Here is a 20669-nt window from a genome sequence, read left to right on the forward strand (position 1 = left end):
ACGTTCCGCAGGGGTGATTAATCTTCTAGCCTGTACAGTTACATTTTGAATTTTTATATGACCGTGGTTTGTCATGAAGTCATCAACAACTTTTTTATTTGCTAGATACATACAAATACGGTTATTTGATAATCTGGATGAAAATATTATATTCTTAGGTTGAATTATCTTGCCCAATGGAATTAAATAGTCCTGCAACTTAGTGTTATCCAAGGCACTGAAGACAATCGCTTGTTCTTTCGATGGGAACTGCATATTTGCTACTGCTGATGAGTACGTTGAGCTATTAGAGTTTGTTTCAGACATTAGTAGTGAGGTAGGTGAGATGCTGCTGTTAGTAGCCATATTTAATTTTCCTCCAACGTATTAAAATTATTGAAGGATTTAATACGTCTGTGGCCAGCTTTACAGCTGGCCGGTGAAACTGGATTTAAAACGAAAAACTAATAAACTATTTTGTAGTTGTTGATAGTTTTTTTAAAACACTACTAGTTGAAATTTTTTATAGACGATAGATAGTCCAAAATTTATAATTATTTATTCAATATGTAGAATAAAAAACTTACTGACTGTTAATCACTTCATATGCAAACATACAAATATTATTTCACATTTTATCAACTGTATTAAACACCAACATTAAATATCAATTAACAATATAATTGATTTAAAGCGATAACGTGTTCACTGTTGAAAGATTCGAAATCAACTCGGTATATCCTTTCTTATTTAAATTTCTCTTGTTTTAAACCAGCCTTACTCTTTTCTATGTCTGACTTACGGTTTGTAATCATCGTTTCTAACTTCTTTGTTCCAACGAATTCTTTTTTTTTTTATTCTGTGAACTACTAGTGGTTTCTTTTTACGGGATTTTTTCATCACGTTTATTTAATCATCAACGATATATAAACGTTGTTGAAATTTTAGGGCATTTTCAAAATCTCCAAAATCACTACCATTGGGTAAAAGCTATGACTAGGAAGGAAATAGCGTAATGTAATTTTTTCAATGGTAGGATGAGTTTCCAAAATCGTTTTCATAATCAAAACAATTTTGATGTTGCGGTTTTGGCCGCCACAAGAGTCTGACCAAAAAATTACATGTCTTGCAGAAGTAACATTTTCTTCAATATGTTTCTTAAGACAAATGCCTACGTCCTGGGCTCCCCGACCAGCTTCACCTTCTATCAAAATATAACAATGACCTTTGTTATCCTTGGCGCTATGGATACCAAGATTGTAAATACATAATTGACGCTTATAATATACAATATTTATTAGAATTCTCGGAAGGGGAAGAGTTTTTCTTTAAATCAAATCAAAAGGTTTCCACTTCTGGTTGATAGTTGCTTATCTTCATGTCTAGTTTTCTTCTAGATTGTGCATTTTCAGCTTCTAATTGCACATTTTTTCTTTTTTTAACTTGTTTAATTGTTCGTTATCTGCACAAATTTTTAATTTCTAATTCGAAACAATCACATCTACTACAAGTAACTTTTTTCAACTTTTTTCTTTGAAGATTAAATCGTGTTAAAAACATTTTTTTGTAAAACGAAAATTTAACAAGGTCATTATCTGCTTCTTTAATATACAATTCATACAATTTACTTAGTGTTATGTCTTTTGTTAGGTATTCTCTTTCTGTGTTAGCTCTTCTGTAATGTGACTATTATAGAAAAATTTAAGCAATAACTGCCACTACTTCTTAATCTAAACGCCTCAACAAGTTGCCAACGTCACCATTGTTAACAACGTTTATGTACATAATATGTTGCCAAATATTCGATTTACAATCATTAAAACGCTCGCAAGAGGCGCTTGGTCTACTGATGCAAAACTAATACACAAAAATTAGTCACTTGCTCTAGTTATGCAAAATTCAAAATCCAAAATAAAAAGAAAGGCACTTAATCTTTTTAAATATATCTGGTTATCCATTACTAACAGGTTAATGGGATTTATTACGTAGATAGTTTATGCTATTTTCCACCTTTTTCTTTAAGTTCCATCTTCTATCGAAGGTTGGAAATCACCATGGCTATACGGACTCTGTTGACTGCCGCTCTAAAAAGTTCTGCACTACTGCTTTCAAACCATTCCCTTAGGTTTTTAAGCCAGGATATTTTTGGTCTATAACTATTCTAATTATGTGTATAAATATTAAGAGTATATCTAGAGATAAAGACACTCCACTTTACATACGCACTTAACAAAATGCAGGAAGCACATAGATGGCCAATCCTATGGTATTTGGTATTAAGCTGATCGCTGAAAATTACATATTAAATGCAGGCAAAGAAGCAAAGAAAAACTTATAATGAAAGAAAACAAAACCAGTCAGCTGAGAGAACCTTTCAACGATGTTGAGCTTGGATCCGCTATCCACGTATATAATGAACAATATTACGGCTCCTGGCTGAGGATCTGAGCACAAAACTAACTCTAAAATTTGAACCAAAAATACAACAAAGTCTTTAGACAAGCAAAGCAAAGACAAAGTTGTTGCCTTGCTTAAACCTGGCAAAAACTCCAACGACCACAAAAGCTATCGGCCAATATATCTATTTATTTTGTCAGCTATACAAAATACTTCTGCACATGATCCTTAATATAAATCGATAATAGAAGAAAAACTCAAATTAAAAAAAAGATGGCTATATATGACAGGTTAAATCATATACGTCACAAATACTAAATCTTGCCCAACACAGCAAAGAGAAGTACGAAAAATATCAGGTATGATGAATGGTATTTGTTAATCTTAATGCCGCTTACGACACCTTAAATCATAGGGTATTTCTCCAAAATCTATGTAATATCCCCTGAGGTAATAAACTCACTTGTATTATCCGCGTATGCCTACACAACAGAAAATTTTTCGTATCACTCAATGGTAAGAATAGCAGATGGAGAACGTAGAATAACTGTCTCTTTGGGGTCCTGTAATGGCACCTACTCTGTATAACATTTACACAACTTATACCAGTAAATACTAGGACTTTTATTATGTAGACGATACATTATCTATTGTTGCACAGCCAAAAACTTTTGTTGGTGAAGTGGAGAAAAATCTAAATCATACCTAAAAATAGATTATAACTCAATTTTAAGCCAAACCCCGAAAAAAGTCAGGTGTGCTCCTTCAATGTCCCTAACAGAGACACTTTCACAAATCTGAATATATACCTGAACCAATAGTGTCATGAAATCCTTAAACTCTGGACTTGCTATAAATAGCTTGAAGATAGTTTCTATCACACTTTGTCATTCACAGTACTTTTTTTAAAATCAAATGCCAAACTAGAACCAGAAAATAATATTCTCTGCAAACTTGTCAGCTAAAAATGTGAAGCACATCCTTTCACCCTTAAAACGTAGACGCTTGAAGTCTATGCTTCTGCTGCCGAATATACCTTGATAGTATAAGTGACACCAACACATACTTAACACGTAGATTTAGTTATAAATTAGTCAGCCAAATTCAGCAAATATTAAGACTCACATCCATACATAAGCTCTATAATATCGTAGCTATCAATCCACCTAATATCCGAAGATAATTAGCTAGAGAGCAAAAGAAACAAAGTCCAGATTCGTAACATCCACTCCACGAATATCAGCCCATTTTATGACTAAAATCAAGAAAAAAATGGCTATATCAACAAATCTGCAAGATATACAAACAAAAATAAACTGCTCCTCGCCATCTGATCCCTCGAAAGGAACTTCCTTATGGTAGTTATCTTTCTTAAATCTGCCAGGAGGACTCTGGCCTGCAAACACCGGTTAACTTGTGTGCATGTGGGGTGGTACAAGACTTATTACACTTTCTTAGTAAACTTTACCATTCGAATCGCTCTTTTCTGAAGGGACAAGGTTTATTTATGTGAACTGAACATGTAAAGTACAGTCAGTAAGCTATTACTTATAAAGATCATTGCAAATTTGACACTAACTCCACTTATATTGATTACATATTACCCCTAAATAGGAGATAAAATATTCAGAAATATGTACTATTGGTGAAGTTGTATAATTCGTGTTAGATAAATTAATCAGTCTTCCCTTTTTTGTGCACTACTACCCATTTTAACAAAAAATATCTATTTTAGCACTTAAATATTTATTTTGAGATAACCTTCTATCCAGAATTATATGTAGTACACAGATAAAAAAATAAAATAATAAAATAAAAGAAATAAAATAATAAAAAGTTGTATATAAGATATCATGAAACAATGGATGAAATAAAAGAAGTTCTTATTAACCGGATTCTTAAATAAAACGTATAAAGACATACTCACGTTAACAAAATACATTAGATAATTTTCGCATATGAAAAAACACATCCAACTTGGTAATGAAATCCTTTTGTATCTATAAATCTATTTTTAGAAAAGCACGTACCTACTAAAAACAGGTATTTGGTAGTACACATATCTGTTACATACTGTAATGCGTATGAATGATAACAAAAGTAAGGAGTCCATATGAACCGTTTAGAATATCCGCTGGAAATAAACGGCTTAATCCCATAGTTGCCAAACTATCAGAGCTTACTTAAACCGATATACTTATGGTTCCAATATACACGGAAAAAGATCTGAACGACCCCTATAATATATACACGTGAACTAAGCGATATACATTCATGATACAGGGGTAATTAGGGGCTCCATAAAATTTTTAAAAATTATGAAACTATACATGTTGACGAATCGACAGAGCCAATATTATGGAATGGTCAAGTGAGCTCCGTATATCGGTGGCCACTTGACCATGGAGCTCACTTGAACCTGAATTTTAACATGGGCGGAGTCCACTTTATGCCGCAGATATATATATATATATATATATATATATATATATATATATATATATATATATATATATATATATATATATATATATATATATATATATATATATAAATTAAGGACCACTCGAAGAGTGGTGAGTTTTTCGGTCAAAAGGTGGAGAAAAAAGACAAAGAAGTTGGCTACTTCATCTATTTATTTGAAGACGTATCGCCCTCTAATCAGAAAGCATCATCAGTTCATCAAAAAAGCTAAAAAGCACAATATGAAAAACCAAAATCCATAGAAATGATTTTTCATACTGTGCTTTTTAGATGAACTGATGATGCTTTCTGATTAGAGAGCGAAACGTCTTCAAATAAATAGATGAAGTAGCCAACTTCTTTGTCTTTTTTCTCCACCTTTTGACCGAAAAACCCACCACTCCTCGAGTGATCCTTAATTTATATATTGGATTAACGGTCGTACTCCTTTTTTCGACATATATATATATATATATATATATATATATATATATATATATATATATATATATACCATAGTTTTTTTATACTCTTTTGTCTACTAAATTCTGAACAATTTTTTTATCAGTAGCGCAATTCTTTTTTCTACAATAGATGCATATTGTCCACAATTAAACTAAGTTACTGTAGCTGGCTGTATACCATGTATCACAAAATTTTTTTATCTAAAATCCTTTATAAAAGGTATATAATTAAAATACCCAATCGGGCTATATCACAAAACGTTTTCGGAATCTGCATTCCATCATCAGTGTTTCCTAAAAGTATATAACCACTTTAATTAAAGAGAACGTGAAATTGAAATTTTGACCAAGGTTAATACAAAATGTGGTTATTACTTACTAGGTGTACATGTTTTGAGCCACTAAATATTTTAGTAAAAACCTGTTAAATGTTATTAGTTTAAATTTAGATTACATTATTTGATCTTTAATGTTAAGATGTTAAAGTTACCAGTGGAATTAATAACATGGCAAAGTACGACTCTACATGAGGTTGCTGGTCCTGAGACAAAGTGTCTACGAGGATTTGTTGATAGCGATTGATTGAAATGACAATATTGACATGTTAGGACGGAAGTCGGAACAAAGCAGTCAGTGTAACTTAAGGTATACGTCTAAATATGACAGAAACCAGCAATATTTAAAAATTGAATAAGTTAAAATTATAATAATAGCAACAGTAGCAACCATCAATGTTGTAATTTGAAACGTGAATTTGTCCTAAATTTATATTGAGAACATTGAAAAAAAATTGTTTTATTAATTAATGTAGGTGGACTGAAGTGTGGTGAAATTTTGTGGGTACTGATAGGCAACCAACTATACATTAAGTGGTTGTAAACTAAAGATTTTAACAAAAGGCCCTTTATGTTTTGCAACATTTGTACCTAGAAAATGAAAAAATAGACATATGTGGAAGTTGGGTTCTTTAAACTTTATTATTGAGGAGTGAAATTATAAATGATGTATTTGAAAGTGCTATTGAGATGTAGCACACATCATTTACTATACTAGATCATGTATACTCAAATGTATATTCGGTGTTCTGCTAACCACCATTAGCTTCGTTTTATCTATGTTGATTTTTAAACCAAATTGTTCAGTGAATACAGTTTAGAAATTCATATGTTCTGAGTTGTTTTGGCATTTTGTTTGTTTTTTTATGAAATACAATACATAATTGCTCATTTACCGTATTTTAGGTTTGTTGACGTTATACAACACTTTGTGATATTATTAAAAATTACACATGGCTAATCTGGAAATACTACCAACAATTTCTAAAGGTATGTTTATTTTTGAGCCGCGATAAATGATAATAGAAGTGATGAGAGCAGAGCTAAATTCATTTCTATAATACGCAGTTTATAGTGGAGGTTTGATAATAGCGACGGCCTCTGCTGCTTAGGTGATGACAATTTATTATGTTTCATCAAAATTACATGGAAATATTTCTTTTAAAATGAGCCGATTTTGAAAAAAAAAACTTTCAATCAGCTCTTATTCTAGCTTTCATATCTACTATAGTAGACGGTGGAGTGTTATAAACTATACTTTATAGGTGTCCCCAGAAAAAAAGTCCATCGGCATCAAGCTAGTAGATCTTGGAGGCCATTTATGTGAACCACCTCTTCCGATATATTACCAAAATACCGGTTTAAGTACTGCCGTACCCGAAGTTGAAAATGTATTACAGTTTATGTGCTAATAGCACAATTACGTGTGTGGGTTTTTTATTAATGAGCCAATAACCCTAAATTCATTATTATAACCGCCTGTAACAAGATAACTTTTTATATTATACGTTTCCGTTAGATCTAAACTGTTGTAGTAATTTTTCAAAAAAGCGTCTATTCAGCTTCTCTCGATTTGGGTATTTTGGCCATAAACTATAGACGCCAATAACCAGTCTTCATTGCATTGACTAAGAATAGAAATCATATCAATACTTTCTTCTTTAGAACAAGTTTTCATATTTAAAAATCGTTTTATTTTTGCATTTACTGTAACTTACTAGATAGAAATGTCAAACTGAATGTCAGTTACAATTATGAATACAATAATTAAATTCAATGGCTATGATGGGAACGACTGTTTTGTACAAAACTATTTTTAATGTAAAAAATAGATATTTACCGAATAACCGATGAATTTAGGTATAGGGAACATATACATGAAAGATAATTTAAATGTCTTTTATTATAAAGTATAGAATACCGGATGTGCTATTTAAAATAAGAGTATTATTCAATGTCACATGTAGGTCAAATTCAACTAACTCACTTAGATGATTTTAAACAATATTCTGTACTTTATTTCTTTATTAATGAATTTTATTTCTTGATTGCTTTTTTCATTTGTCTACTTTTTTATTAAATATTTAAAAAAAAAATAGCCTTATTTTGAAATTAAAAATTTACTTACGATTAAAAAAATTGTGAATGTGAATAAAGTATTTTGGTAAACTAAGTATTTTGATTGGGATATTATTCATTTTTGTAAGTTTCAGCCTAGTTTGCCTCTTGACCAAAAGCCACAAAGATTCAAACAAAAAATGGGTGTTTTTAAATTTGCTTGTCAATCATTAAATTTAGGTATATAATATACTCATAGGGAATGAAGATAATTTAAATGTCTTTCAGAATAAAATATAGGGTTTGCCTTTTTTAGCCTTTTAGCATAATAAGATTTAAATTTATTTTTATTACTATTTATTTTTATGTCACATGTAATTCAACTAAAATAATAAAATATTGAATTGTAAAAGCTTACAAATTAGGAAATCTTTAAATATTTCAAAAATGAAGGAAGGTAGGTATTATAGATTGAAAGCTAAGTAAATTTTCCACACGACAGATAATAAAATATAGTTCTTTCATTTAAAACAAGTACGTTATTACAGCATAAATTTGATAATAGAACAATTTAATATTTTGACCACCCTGAACAAAGTTTGTTATAACAAACATCTATTTAAATATGACAAATAATAGTCTATTAATTCTCACGAAAAAAATTGTCTCCGATTCTAATTTTTTCTAAAAATCTTAGAATTTTAGAACAATCTAAATAAATCAAAACACCCTGTATTTAGGTATAGGGAACCCTTATAAAAGTATAACTTGTTGTTTACGGAAAATTCAAAAATGTCATCAAATATAGGGTGTGCCATAAGAAAAAATATAACTTTGATATATCACTTTTTTGAGCACCCTGTATAATTCAGAATATTTTTAAATTGTAGTGTTAATGGCCCTGTATTTCTATGAAGAATAAATTTGTGGATATTAAGTAGTTTTCCGAATAGAGTCCCAGACCTCTTACCCTCTATCTTCCACTCGAGTATCAGTTGCTGAAAAGTATATCTTTCTTCTCGTAATATGTGTCCCAAGTATGCAGTCTTCTTACTTTTTACATAACTAAAAAGTTCCCTATCCTGTAAGCCCGCTCTTCTGAGTACTTCCTCATTTCTGACCCTGTCCGTCCATGATATTCTAAGCATTCGACGCAGGCACCACATTTCAAACACTTCAAGTTTGTTAATGGAACTGGCCTTTAACGTCCATGCTTCCATTCCGTACAAGAGAACAGGCACACGTAACACTTAAGCATCTTGTATCGGAGGTTGAAGTCCAATTTGCGATCAGTCAGAAACTTACGAAGCCTCAAAAAAGCATTTCTGGCTTGTTCAACTCAGCTCTTTATTTCATTCTCGGGGTCCCAACCCTCGTTCAGCAAACAACCCAAATATTTAAATTGCCTGACCTGTTCGATTTCTTCTCCAGAGACATATATCTTTGCGTTGGGGTAATCATTTCTACTTGTTCATTTCTACTCTAATCATTGTTTTTGTCTTCTTGATATTTATTTTCAAACTCCGAGCTTCACTTGCAAGAGTTAGATCATTTAAAAGACATTGAAGATCTTCGATGTTATCTGTCACTATGGCTGTATCATCGGCATACCTGATGTTATTAATAAATATGCCGTTAACTTTAATACCCTTACTAGAGTCTGCCACTGCTTCTGCGAAGGCTTTTTCTACGTATAAATTGAACAGCATTGGAGACAGTATACAAGCTTGCCTTACTCCTTTATTAATGGAGAAATCTTCTGTTTCGTTGAAATTTTGAAGACGTACTGTTGCTGTCTGGTTCCAATACATATTGGCGATAATTCTTATATCATTGTCGTCCAATCCCAACTCTTGTAGGTTTTTATCATCAATTCAATATATATATATATATATATATATATATATATATATATATATATATATATATATATATATATATATATATATATATATATATATATATATATATATATATATATATATAAAATTTGTATGCTCACTTCTGTTACTATTCTGAAAAGCGTCAAGTAGAGTTTTCTTCAAAATTTTCCAAAAAATTTCCGTAAATAAAAATTTTCGTAATTTTTTGAGGTAAAATCTAATTTGTAGAATCCTTTCGATTTTCTGTCAGTTATACCATGATTTTTTTCCAAAAATTTTCAAACGATTTTTCCGATAAGAAAAAAAAAATTAGAAAAACTTTTCTAAAACATTTGATAAAACTCTACGTCATCGTCTGAATCTTTTATAAAATATTTTGTAGTTTTAAAATGATATTATGATAATGTTTTTTTTTTCAAACTAAAGTCATATTTACTTTACAAATCACATTTTTTTCTAAAATATAAATATTTTACGAATTAATTTTTAATTGAATAAATGTTTGATATTTGATATTTTATTAAATTAAAGTAATTTTATAATGATACCTATTAAATATTTTTGGTATAACAAATAGTAATTTTACTTATTTTTTATTACAATAAAAAGGTTTTTACATTTATATTGCATAAATAATGGTTGTTCAGATACCTCAGATGCCAGAATCAGTTCGAGAAGTAGTGATTGAAAATGAAGCAGATAATGAACGTGATATTATTGAAAGTGAAAGTGACAAAGATGATGAATGTGATGACATTAATGAGAGTAAGAAAAATGACGAAATTTTTAAAGTTTTTCTAATTTTTAACTTCATCCCTGTATAGCCACCCCCTGTACCACGAGGGGCGTCCGCCTGTAAGGCAAAGTTTTAACCCAGTTACAATGAATATATTCCAATAGAGAAATGTCATATTACTGATCAGTACAAAATTTCGGCTCTATCTCTTGGACTATAAGGAAGCGATAAGTGGTTTGACAGCATAATAACTGCTTGTGTAGTCTAGTTTTTTCAGTGATTCTAGGCAACCTAGTTGGGTGGAGTTTTGACTTGTTCTTGAATGAATTCAGAATCCAGCAGCCCGCTGAAGTATTGGATTTTTATAATATAATTATTTGACAACCTTTTGTTGGCCAACCACCTAGAGCGGAGTTGAGCCGAAATACATTGATTTCGTATGTTCCGTTTTAAATTCGTTCAATCTGTATATATATATATATATATATATATATATATATATATATATATCTACATCTATATTATATATATATATATATTATATATATATATATATATATATATATATATTATATATATATATATATATTATATATATATATATATATATTATATATATATATATATTATATATAAATATATATATATATATATATATATATATATATTATATATATATATATATATATATATATATATATCTATATTATATATATATATATATATATATATATTATATATATATATATATATATATATATATATATATATATATATCTATATTATATATATATATATATATATATATATATATATATATATATATATATTCTAATATCAAACATTTATTCAATTAAAAATTAATTCGTAAAATATTTATATTTAAGAAAAAAATGTGATTTGTAAAGTAAATATGACTTTAGTTTGAAAAAAAAAAAACATTATCATAATATCATTTTAAAACTACAAAATATTCTATAAAAGATTCAGACGATGACGTAGAGTTTTGAAAATGCGCAGGCAAGTGGTACATTTGACCCCGTTTGATGGCTTTCTGTACCAACCCAGCTGTCCGCCCTTTTGGATTTAGAGTTCTTAGGGGCTAAATAATGAGCCATGAAAATGGTTGACATATTACTTATCGTTAATTTTTCCCCAAAAAATTGCAACTTCACCCCTGTCCGCCACCCCTTATGTATCCACTCTCGCGTCCGCCCTTTGGGATTTCGTCTAGTTATACCAAGATCTTACTCTGGGCAAATTTTCAGCCATATTATCGATCGTTAATTTTTCCGAAAAAAATGACAACTTCATCCCTGTATAGCCACCTACTGTACTACGAGGGGCGTCCGCCTGTAAGGCAAAGTCTTAACCCAGTTACAATGAATATATTCCAATAGGGAAATATCATATTACTGATCAGTTCAAAATTTCGGCTCTATCTCTCCGACTATTAGGCAAACTCCTCTTTCCTTTATCTAAGCAGTCAGATGGATATTTTGAGCGGTGTTGCCAATCTCATTCCTCTAGATGTTTTTCAAATAAGGTGTTAACCATAAAATATTTACAGGAAAGAAAGGCAATAACTACAAACCGTTAAGTTTATTTTTGTTATTAGTCTGTTGTAGATTGGTAAATACAATGAAAAATATAGGCAAATATCCGATTTATTTAAAGATACGAAGACGATATAACTCTCAAAAAGATCCGCAAATCGGATTATTACACGGCCATTGGCAACATTGACTTTGGGCGGCGCTATAGGTGCGTCCTAAAAGGAGACAGATAGTTGAACGATATTTTATACAATGTCTATCACCGGGTATGGATTTATTTTTGTTTAAGTTTTATATTGGTCTACTATTTCAAATGCAGTTCAAACAGACATATATTAAATTGTATGTTCCGTTTTTTTGCCAATTCGTGCCAATCGTGCCAATTTTCATTGGCATCATCAGATGAGAGCGACAATTATTTAAAACATGGTAAATTACAATTTAGTAATTGTTTGTTGTTTATATACTTACTTGATTGAGGTAACGGCAGTGTGATGTTGAACAGAGTACACTTGGCTTTCAATCAGCTGTATATCCAATTAACCTTAAACCCCTTTTTCATCTACCAGATCAGCTGTTATTTTAGAGGATCATATATATATATATATATATATATATATATATATATATATATATATATATATATAGTATACTTCCTCTATAACGAACACGGTTATTACGAGGTTTCGCTTATAACGAGGTACATTAGATGTCCCGTAAAATTTCTATTGAACTATAACCCTCTATAGCGAGGCAAATTTGGTTATAACGAGAGAAAATAAAATTGAAAAACGTGTTTTTTTACGTTTTTGGCCCGGACGTGGCTATAAATAAATACCTTTTTAAACGGCCCCGCAATAAATATAACTGCCGCCCGCAATAGACTTCTTTACAATAAATACAACTGTTTCACATATTTAGAAAATATGATAGATAGAATAATACTGAACAATTTAAAGCAGTCAAAAATGAGAGAATTCTTCCAATTGCAGAAGCAATAGTTTATGATATCCTTGAAAATGGGCTTTATACTTATGTAGATTATGTAGTTGGGAAAAATGCAAGTACAGATTTTTTGTTTTAACCTATATCATTGACAATAAAAAAAACTCTTTTTTGTTTTAATGTATTTCGTTGACAATAAAAGTAAACAACTTTTTTTCAAAAACGTCTTTCAAACAATATTTATTAGCATCTTATATTGCTCCGAATAGCTTCACTATAGGAAGTTAATGTTTTAGAAAACTACATATTCATATGTATGCACAGTATTATTGTTGTCTGATATAACCAGATCGGCTTATAACGAGGTGATTAGTCTGTCATTTCAGTTCTCGTTATAGAGGGAGTCTACTGTGTATATATATATATATATATATATATATATATATATATATATATATATACAGATTGAACGAATTTAAAACGGAACATACAATTTAATATATGTCTGTTTGAACTGCATTTGAAATAGTAGACCAATATAAAACTTAAACAAAAATAAATCCATACCCGGTGATAGACATTGTATAAAATATCGTTCAACTATCTGTCTCCTTTTAGGACGCACCTATAGCGCCGCCCAAAGTCAATGTTGCCAATGGCCGTGTAATAATCCGATTTGCGGATCTTTTTGAGAGTTATATCGTCTTCGTATCTTTAAATAAATCGGATATTTGCCTATATTTTTCATTGTATTTACCAATCTACTACAACAGACTAATAACAAAAATAAACTTAACGGTTTGTAGTTATTGCCTTTCTTTCCTGTAAATATTTTATGGTTAACACCTTATTTGAAAAACATCTAGAGGAATGAGATTGGCAACACCGCTCAAAATATCCATCTGACTGCTTAGATAAAGGAAAGAGGAGTTTGCCTAATAGTCGGAGAGATAGAGCCGAAATTTTGAACTGATCAGTAATATGATATTTCTCTATTGGAATATATTCATTGTAACTGGGTTAAGACTTTGCCTTACAGGCGGACGCCCCTCGTAGTACAGTAGGTGGCTATACAGGGATGAAGTTGTCATTTTTTTCGGAAAAATTAACGATCGATAATATGGCTGAAAATTTGCCCAGAGTAAGATCTTGGTATAACTAGACGAAATCCCAAAGGGCGGACGCGAGAGTGGATACATAAGGGGTGGCGGACAGGGGTGAAGTTGCAATTTTTTGGGGAAAAATTAACGATAAGTAATATGTCAGCGATTTTCATGGCTCATTATTTAGCCCCTAAGAACTCTAAATCCAAAAGGGCGGACAGCTGGGTTGGTACAGAAAGCCATCAAACGGGGTCAAATGTACCACTTGCCTGCGCATTTTAGGTCTCGGTAACAATTTTCAAACTGATTTTATTATGATATTTTTATACCGATTGATTTGAAAATTTGTATGCTCACTTCTGTTACTATTCTGAAAAGCGTCAAGTAGAGTTTTCCTCAAAATTTTCCAAAAAATTTCCGTAAATGAAAATTTTCGTAATTTTTTGAGGTAAAATCTAATTTGTAGAATCCTATCGATTTTCTGTCAGTTATACCATGATTTTTTTTCAAAAATTTTCAAACGATTTTTCCGATAAGAAAAAAAAATTTAGAAAAACTTTAAAAATTTCGTCATTTTTCTCACTCTCATTGATGTTATCACATTCATCATCTTCGTCACTTTCACTTCAATCACTACTTCTCGAACTGATTCTGGCATCTGAGGTCTACTAAACCATTTGAATTTATATGTTTCATCTTCAAGCTCCCAACCATGTTCTTCAACAATCAATTCTGTTGGTACTTTTTATGAGCATTTGTCCAAATATTTGAAATATAATGAGCTCGCAGTAGATGTTGGTGTAATTCATCTTGACATGGTGGTAAGCTTGAAGCATCGAAATTTTTTAGTTTTTTTTTAAAGGCTCTCTCACATTATGCAACTTATACTGCCGGTTAAATAGTGAAAATCTGACATCGTTTACTTTTCTTTTTGGAATTGTTCTCGTCAATCCTGTTCCATATAAGTGACATATGAAAGTTTCTAAGGTTTCAAAAACTTCATTACAATCGAAGTCAGTTTCACCAAGTTGGATAAAAGCATCTTGATACTTATTACATTTAGCGCATGCGTCTAGAATTACTGATCTAAATGGAACGCGCATCATTATTAATTTAATATTTTAAAATAATAATGATGCAAAATTAATGTCCAATCAGAATTTGTAAAATTATAATTAACTAATGAAAAAAAAATTCAATCAATTTGAAAATTAAAAAAAAATATTGAAAATATCTACAAAGTAAATTTCAAAACTTAAAAAATTGATAATTCCACTATTAAATTGATTTTTATTAATAATTATTTGTAAAATGTTAAAGGAATTCTACAAATTGAATTTTACCGATTGATAAATAGAAATAATATATTTTGTATTTGATTATTAATGTAATAATAAATCACATTTTTCTTATATCTGAACAACCATTATTTATGCAATATAAATTTAAAAACCTTTTTATTGTAATAAAAAATAAGTAAAATTACTATTTGTTATACCGAAAATATTCAATAGTTAACATTATAAAATTACTTTAATTTAATAAAATTACTTAACCGGTTTCATAATTAATTTTTATCAATCATCAGATAATTTCAATTGATTATTATATTGAAAATATTTTTTTTTTTATTCTAATATCAAACATTTATTCAATTAAAAATTAATTCGTAAAATATTTATATTTAAGAAAAAAATGTGATTTGTAAAGTAAATATGACTTTAGTTTGAAAAAAAAAACATTATCATAATATCATTTTAAAACTACAAAATATTCTATAAAAGATTCAGACGATGACGTAGAGTTTTGAAAATGCGCAGGCAAGTGGTACATTTGACCCCGTTTGATGGCTTTCTGTACCAACCCAGCTGTCCGCCCTTTTGGATTTAGAGTTTTTAGGGGCTAAATAATGAGCCATGAAAATGGCGGACATATTACTTATCGTTAATTTTTCCCCAAAAAATTGCAACTTCACCCCTGTCCGCCACCCCTTATGTATCCACTCTCGCGTCCGCCCTTTGAGATTTCGTCTAGTTATACCAAGATCTTACTCTGGGCAAATGTTCAGCCATATTATCGATCGTTAATTTTTCCGAAAAAAATGACAACTTCATCCCTGTATAGCCACCCCCTGTACCACGAGGGCCGTCCGCCTGTAAGGCAAAGTCTTAACCCAGTTACAATGAATATATTCCAATAGAGAAATGTCATATTACTGATCAGTTCAAAATTTCGGCTCTATCTCTTGGACTATAAGGAAGCCATAGGTGGTTTGACAGCATAATAACTGCTTGTTTAGTCTAATAGTTTTCAGTGATTCTAGGCAACCTATTTGGGTGGAGTTTTGACTTATTCTTGAATGAGTTCAGAATCCAGCAGCCCCCGCTGAAGTATTGGATTTTTATAATATAATTATTTGACAACCTTTTGTTGGCCAACCACCTAGAGCGGAGTTGAGCCGAAATACATTGATTTCGTATGTTCCGTTTTAAATTCGTTCAATCTGTATATATATATATATATATATATATATATATAGACAATATATATATATAGACAATATATATATAGACAATATATATATAGACAATATATATCCAAATTACTTTGGATAAAGCTACAAATAGTGTCCTTTCCAAAGGGTTTAATTTTGCTATTGCACCGACACGGATTCCCATCGAAAACATCATTAGCGAAGTGGAAACGACTATCACTAAATTACCATTAGAAACAGCCGAGATTATTAGACAAGACGTATCACAAATATTAAGAACAGCCAAGCCTCCGAAAAAGAATCTAACTTACGAAGAAAAGAAAGCCGTGAAGAATATACAACAAAACAAAGACATCGTTCTTCCAGCTGACAAGGGCAACGCTACTGTCATAATGAACATTGAAGACTACGACACAAAAATAAAAAACATTCTAAACGATAGTGCATATCAAAAAATCACTACAGACCCAACAACGTATCTGGAGAAAACAACGAAAGCCAAAATACAAGCGCCAAACATCAAGAAAGAACAACAGTTCCAGCTCATTCCACGAGAAAAGTCTTCATGTCCAAAACTGTACGGTTTACCTAAAGTACATAAGGCAGAGCTACCATTACGACCAATAGTTAGCTCTATCGGATCACCGTTACAATCACTGGCAAAATTTCTGGCTGACCAGCTACAACCATATGCGGAGGAAGCGGATTCTTACGTCAAGAACGCAAGCCACTTTATCAAGGACGTTATTCTGGAATCTGAACACTTATTAGTGAGCTTTGATGTAATCTCATTATTCACCAATGTCCTTCTTCTTCTTACGATGCCTATCCGTTCCGTATGTTGGCGATCAACATGGCTATCCTAACTTTGCTTGCTGCTATTCTGAATAGTCCGGTTGTCGATGTATTAAACCACTTTCTCAGGTTTTGAAGCTAAGATGTTCTTCTTCTCCCTGGTCCTCTCTTTCCAAATACCTTGCCCTGAAGAATGAGTTGCAACAAGCCGTATCTCTGTTCATTCCTCATAACATGGCCAAGATATTCTAGTTTGCGCTCTTTGATGGGGTTAATAATCTCGCATTCCTTGCCTATTCTACGTAGGACCTCAACATTAGTCACACGATCCACCCATGAAATTCTTAAAATACGTCTGTAACACCACATCTCACATGCCTCGAGTTTTCTTAAAGAAGCTTTGGAAAGTGTCCAGGCCTCTTCCGTATAATAACGTAGAAAATACATAGCATCTTATGAGAGATGACCAATGTCCCAGTAGAAGAATCATTAGAAAGTATACGTAGAAAATATCCAATACCACAGGATACACTAAACTTGACGAGGCATTGCTTAAACAACACCTACTTTATCTACAGGGACCAGAGGTACAAACAAGTCGAAGGAGCACCGATGGGTTCACCACTGTCACCCGTAATAGCCCAACCTTTTTATGCAAGATATGGAATCAAAAGCAATAGAAACAGCAGAGCATAAACCCAAACTGCGGCTTAGGTATGTTGACGACACATTTATTATCGGGACGCATGGAGAAGAGAAACTTAATGAATTTCTACAACACATTAACAATATCCATCCAAAAATACAGTTTACCACAACTTCCATTCCTAGATGTGTTAGTTATTAAGAAAGAAGACGGAAGCATAGGACATACAATATACCGAAAACCAACCTATACTGACAGGTATTTACACGCAGACTCACACCATCATCCTGCACGATTAAATTCGGTAATAAAAAACGTTAATAACAAGATCTGAGAACCTGGCAGATGAGGACCATAAGAACGAAGAAATGCACAAAGTCAAAACAGCTCTAAGAAAAAATGTTTCTCCATGTCCACGATTGAAAAAGCACTGAAATCCCGAAACAACAGTGAAGATCCAGAAAAAGAAGAAAAACCAGTCGGAAAAACTATCCTGCCCTAAATAAAGGGTACGACAGACAAAATCAGCAGAGTTCTAAGAAAAAACAAAATAGAAACTATTTTTAACACCGACAGAAAAATCGCAACCATATTACCATCAGTAAAAAAAAAAGTGTATTGGAAAATCAAGGCGTATACAGAATCCCGTGTGAAGACTGCGATAAATCGTACATCGGACAAACAAATCGAAGGATACACGTTAGACGCGAAGAACATCGAAACGCCATCGAAAGACAAGAGAAAACTTCATCCCTAGCACATGTTATAAACACAGGACACAAAATAAACTTAAATGGAACAACAATGCTAGCCAACATAGAAAATAAGGCAAAACGTGTAATCAGAGAAGCCATAGAGATCGAAAAACATCCGAAAAATTTAAACACCAGAGATGATGCCCAAAGACTCCCAAATACGTGGAAACCAATTCTGGAGAAAAACGTAGTAATTAAAATAGCGAAGAAGACCACGCCCACTCTGCGCACAGGACCAATCTCAAGAAGCGCTACAAGATATTTAAACTCAGCGTGCAGCGACCGAGAGATCAGTTCGCCTGGAACATCAAGAAGAAGCAGAACTAATCTGACTTGACAATGTCAAGTGTGATCTTGCCGAAACGTCGCAAAACAATGGTTTTTCTAAAAACTAAAACTATTTAACGCGGAGTCAAACCCGGAAAACAACTGAAACCACATATACATTACAAGAATTAATATTAAACCCAACAGTCTTCCGGGTTTAACCGGGATGTTTGAACATCCTCTTTGGTCTCGACATCAGTGTTTTGAAATGTTTGTTTTTACAGTTACTCCCGATGAAGCCATCAAATAAATGGCGAAATATTGAGCTTTAGAAAAAACAAAGATTTTTTATTTATTTTTATTTAATAGACCGCATACCCGATATATATATATATATATATATATATATATATATATATATATATATATATATATATATATATATATATATATATATATATATATATATATATATATTTAAATTACACATGCCACACGAAAGTAGTTTCAGAACCTTGTATGAGTTGTATTTAATTTTACAGTTATTTCGTCTCATAATTGTCAAGTACTGATGTGTTATGATGGTTTTTGGTTTTTATTTTCCGATTCCATAATCGATCAAATATTTCAGATTATTAAGATTTAGATATCCATGATGAACTAAAGACTTTTAATTAAAAATAAAAGGAAAGAAAATAGATACATCAATTATCGCCGATCTTATCATTGCTTGACTGTCAAGCTTTTCTCAACTCGCCGTTCCAATATAAACATCTGCATATTAAGGAATATTATTATTTTTTATTTGCTGATATCACCGCCCTTATTGTTTATTGTAGCTCCAAGATAAACATCCCTATCGTGTGCGCTCCATAAAATTAGGGTAAAATATTTTATATATAAAAATAATTCAAACACTTACATTTGTATCTTGTTAGAAAAATTAGAATAAGCAAGATATTGTTAAATAGCAAGGCTTTTTCCTAAAGACGATGAATAATCTTAAAATATAAATATAATAAAGCAAATTTTAAATATGTTGAATGGTAAATATTAAGTTTAGGTTTAGTTGTTAATAACTTACCGGAATAGGCATGGGATACTGTTGTGGCATATATATAGTTTGAGCGGGAAACATCATAGAAGGGTATGTAGCTGGCTGTGGAGGACCAGTTTGTGTGGGATACATTGGAGGAGCTAAACAATTTCATACGATTTAGAATAGCACTAATAGTAAGAAAACATACTTCTATTGACCTTAAATACCAAAAAGGAAAATAAACTTACGTTGATAAACAGGTTGTTGAGGAGTGGGATCTCCAGGTGCAGCAGGGGCTGGCTGAGTATAATATGTAACTCCACTCTGAAAATATGGCACGGCAGCACCCGGAGGAAAAAAGAATTGACTGGCATTATTTGCAGCAACAGCAGGTGGACTGGATGCATCAAATGCTCGACTAAAAGGCTAAAAACAAACCCATAATTTCTAGTATATTGTAATCTATAAACATTTCTACCTGTTTTTTAATAGCAGGTGCTATATTAAGTTTTCTTTCTCTTAGCACTATGTTTTCAGCTTCTCTAAGAGGTCTTTTAGCATCATCCTCACTCTCAAAGGTAATGAAACCATATCCTTTCGATACACCAGCCCTGTCCTGAATAATTTTAGCAGCTTTAACAGTACCATAGTTGCTAAAAAGTTGCATTAATTCTCCTTCCGTTGTGTTAGCTGATATTCCTCCCACGAATATTCTGTTAGGCACTAGGGTACCTGATAATAAAATGCCAAAAAA

General features: G+C 31.4%; 1 protein-coding gene across 4 annotated transcripts in view; it reads right to left on the reverse strand.

Moving 5' to 3' along the window:
- LOC140441394 (uncharacterized) overlaps positions 1-20669 on the reverse strand; it is a 328584-nt gene that overhangs the window by 220703 nt on the left and 87212 nt on the right. For all 4 annotated transcript variants that reach the window (XM_072532106.1, XM_072532107.1, XM_072532105.1 and 1 more), the window contains exons 3-5: positions 20394-20647; positions 20164-20341; positions 19961-20073 (exon numbers count right to left, since the gene is read on the reverse strand). In XM_072532106.1, coding sequence (XP_072388207.1) covers positions 19961-20073; positions 20164-20341; positions 20394-20647 — 545 coding nt within the window. The remainder of the gene's footprint in view (positions 1-19960; positions 20074-20163; positions 20342-20393; positions 20648-20669) is intronic.

Source organism: Diabrotica undecimpunctata, chromosome 5 (assembly GCF_040954645.1).
Source record: "Diabrotica undecimpunctata isolate CICGRU chromosome 5, icDiaUnde3, whole genome shotgun sequence".
NCBI lineage: Eukaryota > Metazoa > Arthropoda > Insecta > Coleoptera > Chrysomelidae > Diabrotica > Diabrotica undecimpunctata.